The sequence below is a fragment of the Meleagris gallopavo genome, chromosome 6 (assembly GCF_000146605.3).
Source record: "Meleagris gallopavo isolate NT-WF06-2002-E0010 breed Aviagen turkey brand Nicholas breeding stock chromosome 6, Turkey_5.1, whole genome shotgun sequence".
NCBI classification, from domain to species: domain Eukaryota; kingdom Metazoa; phylum Chordata; class Aves; order Galliformes; family Phasianidae; genus Meleagris; species Meleagris gallopavo.
Genome location: NC_015016.2, coordinates 4,440,806 through 4,455,095, shown reverse-complemented (window position 1 = coordinate 4,455,095; position 14,290 = coordinate 4,440,806). Strand labels below are relative to the sequence as shown.

The 14,290-nt window shown below is 42.3% G+C and overlaps 1 protein-coding gene across 1 annotated transcript in view; it reads right to left on the bottom strand.

Annotated features, from left to right (window-relative positions):
* OXSR1 (oxidative stress responsive kinase 1) overlaps positions 1-14,290 on the bottom strand; it is an 86,788-nt gene that overhangs the window by 17,014 nt on the left and 55,484 nt on the right. Inside the window, exons 6-8 of the mRNA XM_019616226.1 lie at positions 7,251-7,360; positions 3,796-3,897; positions 803-936 (exon numbers count right to left, since the gene is read on the bottom strand). Coding sequence (XP_019471771.1) covers positions 803-936; positions 3,796-3,897; positions 7,251-7,360 — 346 coding nt within the window. The remainder of the gene's footprint in view (positions 1-802; positions 937-3,795; positions 3,898-7,250; positions 7,361-14,290) is intronic.

Here is a 14,290-nt window from a genome sequence, read left to right as displayed (position 1 = left end):
TTTTTTTTTTTTTGCTTTGCATTTTTAAGGAATGCTATTTTTAATGCAGATCCAACACTCCTTTCACCATCTTCTGAGCTCTCCCATGTGATGGGCTGTGGGTTTTAAACAGCACAAGGCAGAAAGACCTTCGTGTGGCTTCAGACAGTGCCATCACACAGTGACACAGTGCTGTCCTGGGAACCAACCACAACATATGCACCACGTCCTGCTCAGTATTTCTACCTCCACTAAGCAGTCAGGCTACAGTTGCAAAGAAGACTGAAAGTGCCATCAGCTGACTTAAGCAATGTGTATTGATGAAAACACGTTAGGTAAAATTTGCCACTGTTTTTTCCTGATATTTTCCCCCCAAAATAAACATGAGTTATAATTAATCAAGTCAAAACTACACTGAGAGCCTTCTTTGCACTGGTAAGTTTTAAGAAGTTTATTTGCAAAGCTTCACAAACAAGCACACATTGCCCAACACGTAATTTCTGGTTTATAAACACAGAGCAGTTCTGAGGAGAAACAAAACATGAACTGCAGTCACCTGTTGGAGGTGGCAAGGGGGAGAAGGGCCCTATGCTAGCAGGGATTGGGATGCACTCATTAACCCAAATGAAAGACGTGTGCCCTGGCGAGGCACAATGCCAGACATTTATCCTTAAAAATAAAGACAGCCAAAAGAATTTGCTACCACACATTGCTGCATTCACAAGGCTAGAGAAGCAGAGAGTGCACCACTTTAAAAAATGAAATAGAATGAATCTTGAGGGTTGTTTCTTCTTAAGTTTACTTTGTTGCTATCAGTTCTCACCTTTTTTCAGGGTCTTTTTGTAGGCACGATGAAATCATCTTCCTGAAAGATTTCCCATACTTCTTCAGCATCTCCTTATCTTGCACACCGGTTTCCAAAGACGGGGGATCATTTTGTAGTGTCAGCATTAAAACCTGGAAGAATTATGTCTATTGGCAATGAGATTTTTCTTGGCCTCTATATAAAGGACACAGCTTTGCATCACAGCATTTTAAACAAGCGTTTTTATCACATATCTGAGTTATCAAGGACTGATCCTTACAGGGAAGACTGAACTCAGACCAATTCTTTTCTTCTTAACAGTTTCAGCAGTGTCCTCCTATTCACCTGACAATGAGAACTTACCTCACTACCTTTTCCTCAAGGCAACTACAGGGTTTCTCCTCTTCTCTCTGCTTCCTACAGTCATTGAGATAACAGTTTACTTCCAAAGCTTTAAACCTCTGCAAATTCTGACTCTCAGCTGAGAGTTTTACAAGTCATCCATCAATACCTAGGGAGCATTACCATCCCTTTAGTTCTCAGGAAGCTAGTCTGATTTATAACCAGCAGCCCACGTCACTGTCTTCTATTGCATCTTCTGGCCCACAGTGCAGCCCATGGGTCAAGCATCCAGGCAAGTTTAGTGTGGTGAAAGGCATAAACACAGCAGAACTTAAAATCACAGCTGGCCTGGGTTGGAAGGGACCTCTAAGATCATCTAGTCCCAGTGTCCCTACTCTTAACAGCCTTCCTCATTTGAGATGAGTAGTTATACAAGACATTGGATTCACAGAATCACTAAGGTCAGAAAAGACCTCTAAGATCATCTAGTCCAACTGCCAACTCACCCGTCCCAAAGTGCCACATCTACATGTTTCATGAAAACCTCATTCAAAGACTGTTTAGATTCCCCTGCAGGTATCTTGTATCCAGAAATGAGATTTGTGTAAAATCCTGTAATGCTTTTATAAAAGCAGTAGGGCAATATAAAACACCAGGAGTGCTCCCTTCCATGTACCACTGCAATGACAGGTGAAGACATTTCTTACACGCCTACACATTAAGACAAATTGATCAGTTCCTTCACATCACTCATATTTTCTCAAGGAAAGGAAGAAAATGACTAATTTCCATTTCCACTTGTCACTTACATCCAGATGAATTTCTATTTTTAGAAAAGGAAGCAGCAAACAGCACGCTTAAAAAGCTTTCTTTCCACAGCTATATCGCTTAAGGCAGAGAAAGCCCATCAATCCAGCTGAAATTATACAGTCTGCAGAGAAGTCCCTGCTTTTTTCCCTTTCTTTGGAGAGTCACTTAATGCACAGGCCATTTTGCTGTACAAGAAAATTAATCTGCAGTGAAATACAACTGCATTCCATACATGAAACAGAAATCCTCTTGCAGGCAGCATGACTGGAACTCACATCCAATGTAACTGCAGATTAACAACTGCCTACTACATGACAACATGATACTAAATAGGTGATCTTTGTATTCAAACCTGCAAGCCACACACTGAAAACAATAAAGAGAAGTCTTGCAGAAGCTACTGCAAAACACTACTAAATATCAGAGCACAAAGTATCAGTGAAAACAGCTACAGCTAAATCAGCATGACATTTCCCTCAACTCCTCACTGCATTGCCACAATCACTGATACGGTATGAATTTGAATGATATTTCTAAACCACTCAGCCATTCTCACAGCCTTCGCACAGAACTGATGCAAATCTTGAAATTAATGCTGTTCAATATGAATTAAACACCAGTGTGAAGTCCTGCCTGGCATTTAAAGCTGTACATGTTTGTCCCTGCCCTAGTAAGTCAGGAGCTACTGGACTCCAAAAATGCTGGAAATGCCAAAAACATAGAAGTGCAAAAGTATGCACTAAGTTCTAAAGAGATGATGTTCACTTTGCATAGCTCTCCATCAACTCAAGGACTCAAAAGAAGAAAACTTAGTATATGATAGGCTTAAAATTGGGACCAGCCCAAACCATAAACTACCTGGCTACTAAAAGGACTCTCCACCCCCTCCTGTTCAATTTGAGCAAGCATGCATACCAAGGGTAGAAACTAAGTGGCCTTCAAGAGGATGGGATCTGTAACCTACTCCAGGGAAACTACTTTAGCACTGAGGTTGGACTGGATGATCTCCAGAGGTCCCTTCCAACTCATACAATTCTGTAAAATGCAGAAAGGGCTGGAAGTTTTGTGATCAAGTGATCAAGACAAAATCCCATCGGGTCTCAGAGGGGCTAAGGATGATCTCAGAGCTCAGACAAAGGGCAAGGTGCTCCAAATATCAACTAATGGAGTCAGCTCTGGTAACTTTACAACACAAATTCCCTGAAAGAGAAGCATGTGAAAAGCTAATTCAAGAAACAGGAAACTGGAGAAAGTCACTCAAACTAAATTTAAGATGTTCAAAGAAATACTCAAGTTGCAACATTTAAGCAAGACAGTTTCCTCCATTTCAACTTCAATAAGACACTGATGTTGCCAATCCCTTCCCATTTCGTAATGATGTGAATTTCTGACACCATTCAGTGATTAACAGGATTGTTTTCATGTTAAACAACACAAGTTGTTTGGGGAACACTGGTAACATGTTTCTGAGAGGTTTCAAGAAGGATCATCAATACAAAAGGAATTAGCTTCCCATCTCAGTGACAGTGGATGCCACGTAACATATTCTGAGTCACTATTTACAGCTTTAACATCTGCTGTCTACAGAGGCTCCAGGATTGAGCCACACAGCACATTCCTCAAGAATGGTGACCCAGGAGAGTCTCAGATCTAAATGAGAACTGTGCACAGCTTTGGACAACGCTGAGTAAATGGCATATTTTTAAAAGCTGACTTCAAACAAATCTAAGAACACCATGATCCACAGATGCAAATAAAGAGGACGAGCTCTTCAACAAAACAGTCTGGCCAAATTCTTTGGAACGCTCATAGAACATTCAGATCCTTTGTCTAACACAAGTATCTGGAGACCTGCTCACCTTCATCGGGGGGTATTTATGGTAAGGAGCTGCCCCTGTAGCCAGTTCGATAGCAGTGATCCCAAAGCTCCAGATGTCTGCCTTGAAATCGTATCCTCTGACCTGAAAGATATTAGGGAACGTTAGCATCTGTGTCTCCTGCTATTCTAAATGATAGTCCCTTTCTTTAGTTATACATCCTTTCACCCTCCACCCTTTTCTTCCTTCCCCTCACTTCTCATCAGCAACTTGGAAGCGCTAATATTATAGTGCTAAACAGATGGAACAGATGGATGCTTTTCCTTTCTCTCTGAAGTCCAATACACCTCTTTGAAGGTATAAGAAGCCACAGTCTGATGGAAGTGACAATCTTGGGCTGAGCAACTGGGGCTGTTTTATCACAGGCTTCTCCACATGTGGAACATAAAGGGGCACTGCATACCCCCATCTTTGACTTCCACGCAAAAAACACAGACATTAAACAGTATCATGAAGCTCTCATAGTTAATAGATGGAGCGTTATCCCCTTGGGACATATGCCTCACTTCACTTTTAGTCAACCACTTCATCAATCTGACTACAAACATGCTCGACCCTACATTTTCAGTGCTGGAAGTATATACCAGTTCAGTTAAAATTAAAAAAAAAAAAACAAAAAAACAAAAAAAAACCTTCACTCCTGCTTGCAGATCAATATTTCCCTCCACTAATTAACAGTAGCTTCTGCACTTGACATTAAACAGAGGCTTGTTCAGGAAAATTTATAGCATTTACTTCCCCTCACACACAGGAAAAAATATTTCATATGCCAAAGCGGTTACTTCCTCATTATCATTAGGTAATATTTTGGCACTTGCTTTCTCCACTGCAGGGGAGAGACATTATGTACTAATTTCAAGAAGAGCCACAAACTCCAAAGTGTTTTGGCTGCTTAGGATGGTTTGTATGTCTTCTTGCTCCACTATGCAAAGATGAATAATGAATCAGAGCAAAGCTAATAGGCTTACTGTATTCAGCGACACTAACAAGCTTTAGAAGGAGCCCATTGTGATGGAGCCAGAACTATTCCCCAAACTACCTTTAAGATCATCTGGAATTGTGAGAATAACAAAACAAAAGATGTACCCCTCCTTCCACTAGTTTTTGTGATATGATAATTGAATTAAAGTTTATTGTAGCAGCAGCAGTTATATCGTGTACTAATTTCTTCAGCTCTGCAGGCATCATTTTCATGAGCTTTACAAACTATGAAAGGCTTCCTGAAGTGAGAGCTTATGGAAGCCATTGTTATGAATGGCTTTCAAATAATTACACTAAACAAGCACACGGATCTTACATAATTCACAGGAACAGCACAAGAGGAAATACACTGCAAGTTTTATAAATTGACATTTCTTCACATCATTTTTAGGTTTTCAGACCAATTTGACACGCTTCTTGGCTTTATCTTTCAGTTAATCTCACAGATTTACACACTGCACTATGCCCCATTTTAACTGACTGGTATTATTCATTATATTATACAACCCTGCTCCCAAATGAAAGCTATGAGGTCCAAACCTGCCTACTGCCATTCATCTTGAAGCCCATCTCATACATAACAGTTATCACCCTGCCAGTAAGTTTCTCTCATTTATTCTTCCTAACAGCTTTTTTTTTTGTGTCATAAATCCAATAAGTGAATGTATATTAAGAGATAACACCAGGCTATCATATATTAACATGCTAAAGGATCTTACTGATGCAGAAATAAAATGGATGGAATCAAGAAAATCTACAGATCGAAGGCTATCCTACATTCACCCCTTCCTTCTGTTCCCTGCTGGATGTAACAGCTCAGAGTGACACCTGCTGGAAGGCAGCAGGATGATGTCAGTGGGCACAAAGATTTCACATCAGCACACAGAATCTTTCTTCTACCATCCCAGACTTACAACAAGTTGTGCACTTTTCACAAAAGTGCTGGGCTCCTTAAAAAATAAGAACAAAAGAACAAAAAAACAACCACCTGCCTCCTTAGAAAACATCTGCCCCATCAAAATATCCCCTTTCTCACCAAAAACAGCCCTTTCTAGCATCCTAAGATGCTTTTTTCCCCCTCCCATTCCTAACCACAAGCAGTCTGGAGCAGCACTGACACAAAAGCAGGGACAACTTAGACCTGGTTCTGGAAATACTGCATGTGCTATTCTTATTTCCAGCTGAATTTTCCCCCACCTCTTAAAAATCAATGTACCAAGAAAGCCCAGGAATATGCAACAGCAAAGTGGTTCAGAAGTTCTCCAAGAGTGCTCCTGACTTAGAGGACACATCTTGCAGCCCAAGGCGTTCTATCTGTACACAGGGAGATTGCAGGAGCCCTGCAAAGCCACGATGGGGAGCCACTGAAAAGGCCAAGCGGTGAAGAAGCCTTTCACAAATACTGCATTTAAACCACTCCAAAATGATCTCAATTCCTCCAGAAGTTTTAGGTATAGGAAAAAATGTGTTAAAAACTCTACAGCTGTTTTCGCCTCATTTCATTTTAGATTATATATATGTGGAGGTGTTATTCAAATTCTCCTAAAATCTTTTACTACAAAATAGGAAGAAAAAAAAGTACCAAGCTAGGTTTACTTTAATAAAACAGCATTGTTCCAAAACATTTTTGTTTCAAAAACTCTTGGAAAAAAAAAAGGAAAAATACAGAGTCTACAGTATTTCTGCTTGGTGCACATCCCAAAAACGAAACCAAGTCCAGCTCTCTGTCAAACTGGTTTTAAGACTGTGATGGATAGCTCTCAGAATGTTTATGACACCGAGCATCCTTGCCACAGACACTGCACAATGCTTTGTTGGAACTGGGACATAACTCTGCTGGTCGATTTTGCTGGGAAAAAGGCAGCAGTGCTCTACATTAAACAAAGTCTTCATCAGTGGTCAAGCAGATAAAGTTTACCCCTGTAGTTTAGCCTAGCAGTAGTGAAAGACAAAAAATATGACAGCTATGGGCTATAAGGAAGAGGAGAAAGGAGGAGAGGCATTCCTCAGTAATTACATTCTGGACACTCACAAGCCAAGAGAAAGTAAAAAGCTCAATAAAGTCAACTGTGCATTATTTTATTGTGGTAACTCCCCACCTTGACACGCTGCACCTTACCTAACTATATGTGAACATTTGCCACACACGAAACTATTTATATTCTGCCTCACATTTAGGCATGAGGGAGGGGCAGGTTAATCTCCTTTATGCAATAGCTAAGCTGCCTCATACTTACCTTGGGTACAAGCTTGGAGAGAAGCAACAGGGTGAGAAGCTACTGAATTTTACATAGGAAAGCCTGGCAGCAACAGCAATATGTAAGACAATTCTCTGGTTTTAAGCCTCACAGGATGCAAAATTGTCATCTTAGGTGGGAGCAAATATGGCTGTTCCTGAACACAAAGAGTTCAGGTGCAGATCAGCTAAGAGGACAGTGCTAGGAAAAGCAATTCACCTGTTCCATAACTTCTGGTGCCATCCAGCAAGGTGTGCCTACAAATGTTTTCCTGACTTTATTTCTGGTAATGTCACCACCGGTGGCCAAAAAAGCACTGACGCCAAAGTCTGTAAAAGAAGCAAAACAAACTGCATTAAGATCAAATCCTGAGCAAACTGAAGGGCTGTCCCCCTTCTCCCCCCATATTTCCAGCCCCTTATTAAGCAGTAGAACATACAGTTACACATGAGGAGTTTCCTAATGAACGAAGAACGATCAACAGTGAAGAATGCTGGTGCATGAATACTCTGTAGTCAACCATTCAATTACTTCAGCGTTCAGTGCTGGCCAGCAGAGAGGAAAATTCCACTTTCCATTACAGCCCAGTGGGCACATTAAGGCATGCCTTGCTGCTGTACAACCCCGCCCTGGGCACTAAGTGCTTTATTTGTGTTTGTATACGTACATAACTAATAGCTGAGCCTCAAGTGGCATCTAATATTTAAAGCAATTAAGACTTTTCTGAACAAAAGGAGTTAAGTGCATACGAAGCTAACAGTTTGCAATATTTGCCATAACTGCACAGCCTGCAGACTGGTAGCAGCCACCGACCCTGGATCTTCTACCATCAGAAAGATCTTTGTTTGGTAACCTTCCATCGCTGAGATGCTCAGAGCTTTACCAGGAGGAGACATGAAGAGACAGGAACTGGGTCTAGGTTTGCTCAGAAGGAAGCATTACAAAAGTTTTAGCAAGCAAATCATTCTTAGAGAAAATAACTCAGTCAGGTGATAAGGAAACTGTAAACCCAAACCAAGTATTTCCTTCCACTTTGCTCTAAACAACACAGCTGATGTCTTGCAGAATTATGGAGTTGCATCTGGTCATTCTCTATCACTGAATTTTATTTCTTCCCCTCCTTTTTATTGTTGTTTTCTAAAAACAGTGCAAACAATCAAAATCTTCAGTCCCATTTTTGAGATTGCTGGCAGGCTCAGAGATCCCTGACCAGGGCCAAGCTCCTCCCTGCATCACAGCAGCAGTACAGCAATGCCTTTCTCACCAACCTCTCAGTATCAAGAAACACTCAAAGCAACACACTGAAAGATTCCAACTTCTGAGATTGCAGCCTTCCAAGGACAGGAATTTAGTACTCACCACAATACTGTACACTGATTATTGAAGGTTCACATTAAAAGCAAGTTTCACTGAAACTGCAGTCAAATGCCTATCATTAGAGTCCAGCTTCTTCCAGATGTGCTATTCTGTTGTCCTCCCCCTTGCTGGAGGCATCTCATACTGCTGCTAGCCTTGAAGTTATAGCATTTAGATGGATAACTATTGCTGTCAGCACCACAATCTATATCCTGATGGAAACCCGTTAGATCTACTTGAAACAGTGGTTTTGCTTTGAGATCTTCCATACGTGCATCCCACCCCTGCTTCTCAAAGAAAGCAAAAGAACTTCCAAAAAAGCTCAGATTAAAATTACAAGACCTAGTGATGTCAACACAAGAGCAATTAGAAATTACTTGGAATAAGGTAATACTAACAGACACCTGTCCAAGTGCCATCAGCACGCTACTGTGATGTGCTGTATTTGAGCTTATGGACATGATCTTACTTCAACTTTTCATGCAGTCATTTGGAGGGTAAAGGAAATGCCACTCAAAGCAAATCCCAGCAGTGAAAACACAAGCTCTACACAGCATTCACTGCGTTTCACATCAAACACGAGGACAAGTTTATAAACTCCAGTCTGGAATTGTGCCCCTGCATCTGCCATGTGAGGTCTGCAGAAAGTTTAAATGGAATTAAATTGTATTCCATTACACGGTTGATTTATTCAGTGTTTTCCCAATCAATTCCCCTCATTTCCAGAGGGATAAAACAGGCACAACCAGCCTGTGCTACTTTGCTGTAAGGAATGACTTTGAAACAGTTCTCAAATGTCATCTTACTGCCTTTATCCAAGTCCCAGCTATTAAGATAAGGTATTTTCCTGAGAACAAGCACATTCTGTAAAGCCATAAATTAAAATCCTGAGCACATTTAGGGTTCAGCCCTCACTCCTGAGCCACTGATACGATCTGTGCCTCCTTGTCTCTGCCTAAGTTCCCAGATTTACTGACAACTGCCCCTGCTGAACTTCCTTCACAAAGACTACAACAGAGCTGGAACACTGCAAATGCATTTAACCCTAACAAGAGAAGTCACGCAATTGGAAAGACCCAGTCTCAATAGGTTTCCAACACAAGAATGCTGTGACAGAGCAACAGGCACCAGGGCTGCTGTGTGAGTCAGGAAAACACATTCCTACTGTACCAGAAATTTAGAAGTCACACATTAAAAATTCTCTCTCCTTCAACATCTCATACTGTAACATTTCCTTCATTCTAAGCCAATGTACTTGCTGCTCTATCTAGCTACCGCTAGGGGAAAAAGAAGACTGCACTATAGGAACCAGGAGAGCAAAGCCAACTGAAATCAGAAAGTTTACTGGGTTTGCATCAGACCAAAACAGCAATTCCCACAATCACAGAATGGCACAGGTTGGAAGGGACCTCAAGGATCATGAATCTCCAACCCCCTGCCACATGCAGGGCCACCAACCTCCCCATTTAATACCAGACCAGGCTGCCCAGGGTCCCATCCAGTCTGGCCTTGAAAACACCTCCAGGGATGGATGGGGCATCCACAGCCTCTCTGGGCAGCTGTTCCAGCACCTCACCACTCTCTCTGTAAAGCACTTTTCCCTGACATCCAACCTAAATCTCCCCTCCCTCAACTTAAAACCATTTCCCTTTATCCTGCAGTTGTCAACCTTTTCCAAGAGTTGACTCCCCTCCTGTCTGTAGGCTCCCTTTAGGTACTGAAAGGCTGCAATGAGGTCACCCCACAGCCTTCTTTTCTCCAGGCTGAACAAGCCCAGCTCCCTCAGCCTGTCCTCATAGGGGAGGTGCTCCAGTCCCCTGATCATCTTCATGGCCCTCCTCTGGACCCTCTCCAACAGCTCTCTGTCTTTTTTGTACTGGGGGCTCCAGACCTGGACACAGTACTGCAGATGGGGCCTCACAAGAGCAGAGCAGAGGGGGACAATCACCTCCCTGTCCCTGCTGGCCACCCCTCGTCTGATGGAGCCCAGGATCCCATTTGCTTTCCAAGCTGCAAAAGCACACTGCTGACTCACGTTAAGCTTTTCATCTATCAGAACCCCCAGGTCCTTCTCCACAGGGCTGCTCTCAAGGACCGCTCTTTCCAGTCTGTATGGATGCCTGGGATTCCTCCGGCCCAAGTGCAAAACCTCGCACTTTGCTGTGTTGAACCTCATTAGGTTCATCTGGACCCACCTTTCAAGTCTGTTGAGGTCTCTCTGAAGAGACCTTCCCTCCACCGTGTCAACAATTCCCAACTTCTATAGGAGTAGAACAACAGCATGAGCAACTCAGAGTTGTTTTTAAACACAGACAGCCAAGATACTGTGCCTCTTCAAGCAAAAGTGAAATTATTTCAGAAGACAGCACTGAACATTTCTTTCACTGATCACCTTCCGTCTTGCTCAGTTGCCCACCATAAAACAGCTGCAGTTGTTCTGAGTGTTTTTCTGTGAACTTTATGCTTTGAAAGCTGATGATGAATAAAGCCTGACAAGAGGAAGATGAAGGTCATGGTAAACCAGTGGTAAACGGCAAATTTCTGCTGAGAACGAAGCAGGGTGGTAAGACACCAGAGAGATCAGTGAAGAACAGGAATGTTCCCTTTAAAAGCTATATGGCCATACAGTGGTACTGAATCTGTCAGTACACCCTTACTCTCTCAAATTCTCATCTGGAAAGGTAGAACTGTACAGTCACACCTATTTCTAATAAAATTTCTCATCAGTTCACATGTGGAATGACAGCTGTATTCTTTTAAGCATCACCATAAGTTGAGCCATTCTGCAATACTGTCAGGGCACATGAAAGATGAACGAGATTTCTTTAAGTAAATGCAAAAACTGCTTCTGAAACAGAGCCCCAGATGCAAGTTCATTAAGATATGCTAATGCTAAACAAAGTAACTTCAGGGTGACGAAGCACATGCTGGTGAAGACGTTGCCCTTGGAGAAAGCTCACAAGTGGTTTCAACAACTGAGTAATGCAACATCTCTTCAGGAAATCCTACAGATGACACAAAGAAGAGGTTAACACCATGCTGCTACAGGGCAGGCACCACAACTCCCCATCAGCTCCCAGGAAAATCCTTTTTGCCCTTTTTTGACCAGGAGAAGAGGCTCTGAGATGAGCGTCTGAGCCAGCCGTGCATCAGCACTCCTCTTCCCAACAGAGATTTGAGCCTTGCCCCTGCTCAGGCAATTTAATCACCCAAAGTTGCCATTTCCTAAGGCAAAGTAGGGGAATGACACTGACTGTATCATAGCTAGATGTTTATGTACAGCGCTATTTTAGTACAATGAATTAGGAGCAGTCAGGAACACAGCGAACTGGTGACAAGTTGGCATGGATTTGTGGAAAGTTACACAAATTCAGTTACACAAGTTTTGCCTGGCCTTAACTATCCCCATTTTATAAATAGATAAAGTGCAAGGGGTTAGGCAGCTTGCCCAGTATCAATTAGCGAGTCCCAAACGACTTTGTGAGATCTCCATCTACCACCAGGCAACACTGCGTGCACAGGAAATTGCAGGCACACAGTGCCAGAGGGAGGCCTCTGGGAGCAGGTGCTAATCCTGTCTTGTTTTAAAGCCTGTAGGGACAATAGCAGGGCCTCCAATAGGAAAATCCCACACGGTGAGGGATGCGGATGTTTTCCGTAAGAGCACGTCAGCTTCCTTAGACTCTTGTTTCTTCATTCAGTAATGGAGGAGGGTATGATAGAACTATTTAATATCCACTGATTGTAATCAGAAAGGAGGACTTGCTCTGCATGCAGTTGCAATGAGATGGGAACACGGTGCCTTGGCTGAAGCACGGTTCATAGTGAGCAAACCTCCTGTACTGAGCGTGCTCTCCTCTCAGTCCCTTTCCTTTCCCATCCCTCCCCATTTATCAGCAGCTTCACTTCATCTTCCAGTAATTTAATAATTGCACAGTTACATAAGCTCAGGAACATCAAGCCTTGCTTGCTGTGAGAGAAAGCCTCCTGATTTCTGCTGAGTGTTAGAGCCAATGCACTTTATGTCGACAAGAAGCGTTTTTACCCATGCAAGCTTTTAGACTCCATGGAGCCAGTAAATGCCAGGGCACAGAGGTTTTATGTTCTGATTAAAAAAAAAAATACAGTAATTGCCATGGAGAGACTGGGACACAAAAGAACACAGCTATCTCAATTTACATTGCAACCACCACCAGCACGGCCCAGAACAATGGTATCAGGGAAAGAAAGTTCAGCTCTCCCAGAGATAGATTAATTCAGTGTGCAAGAAAATACTCCAAACTGAGAAAGCAATGCTCTCCAGATCATAACAGGCTCCAAAGACTAGGTGCCAAGCCACAAGCCCAAATCAGTGCCCTTGGGAAAAAGAGCAAAAAAAAATGAAGATAGAAGCAAACAACTTCAGTTCAGGTTTTGGTGGCATCTGTTAAAGGCAATTTTTATGCCTTGGTTCAGTGGATGCATATTCTGAAAGCAAAAGGAGCACAGATAAAAATAGCCTTGAATAAAAATACCAAGTCCTGGGACCTGGGGAGGAGTTTAAGCCTGGCGTTTGTGAGGGCCATTAGAGACATTTTTAGAATGCCTACTTTCAGTGAACGCCTCTGAACTCAGATTTTTTCCTCTCCGCTGTGTTACCTGCACCAGCCTGAACTCAGTGCATCCCGCATCCCAACTGCAGCCTTCAGCTCAGAACTACGAGAGAAGCTGCACACACCTCATCAAGATGCTTCTTCTGTTCAGTCTTCACACAATTGCACAGTCTGTACTAGGGAAAAAGGTTTCTCTATTTTGAGAGGGCACTAAGGGTTGGAACCGTATAATGCTGCAACATGAACTGTACTCAGGGAAGGTTTCCCAGGTGCACATTAACAGTACTTGAATTCAATTCACTGATACATTGTGGAGGAATAGCCCAATTATTGGTTACCTCCACTACAGGGCAGGCATGTCTATAAAATTCCCTAAAAGAAGCTGCTTCGTTTCAAAGGATTTGCAGTGTCAGATTTACGTTCCTCAGCTTTGCATTTAAGATTTCCATTTCTTCTGAGACAAGCATGGCCAATGGTGTCAAGAAGCAGCAAGCACCCAGGAACGTGAGGCTGCAAAGGCCAAACATTCAGAGCTTCACATCCAGGGTTTTGCAGGCAGTTTTGATGTAAGGATGACAAAGGGGAAAGAATGCATTATAAAGAACTGAAGTCATCTTTTCCTGCTAAACTGTTAGCATTTTTACATACATCAATACCAGTTCCTTCAAGGGAGGGGCCCCATGTGCTCTAACCTCAGGCTTCATTCCACAGCTGGTCAATTTTTATTTCTCCTCATGGTGTAACTTTCCAGAGAAATAAATACTTTTGTTTCATGGGAACACAGTGAAGTCACCCAGCTGATAATTAAAGCAGTCGATTATCAACCAAATGATTCATAAGACACATAAATATTGTCAGAAGGCAAGCACTTTGATCTCGCTGAAACAAAATTCCCTTTATTTGAATTGATTTGCTTCCAGCAGCTTTTCGCTGCTCAAAAATTTCACAAGGAATTTTGCTATTCCATCCTGGGTCAGGAAGAAAGGAAGCTTAAGTGTCAGAAATTCCCACAGAAACAAACTCTCATGTTTTGTCCAGGCCAACCTCCTCTCTCATATTTGGTCATTCGTTTATTTTTGTTTCTTTCAAGTTATCAGCTGCTTTCACAGAAACAAAAGTATTTCCTGATGCTGTTACGAACTTGCTGCCCTTGGTTGAGTTTAGTTGCTCTACTCTATTGCAAGAAAGATTAGAGAGTTATTCCTTGTGCACCTTCAGAGCAAAAAAAAAAAAAAGACAATTGTTAAAGGAAACATTTTGTTGCACAGAATCATAGAATGGCCTGGGTTGAAAAGGACCACAATGCTCATC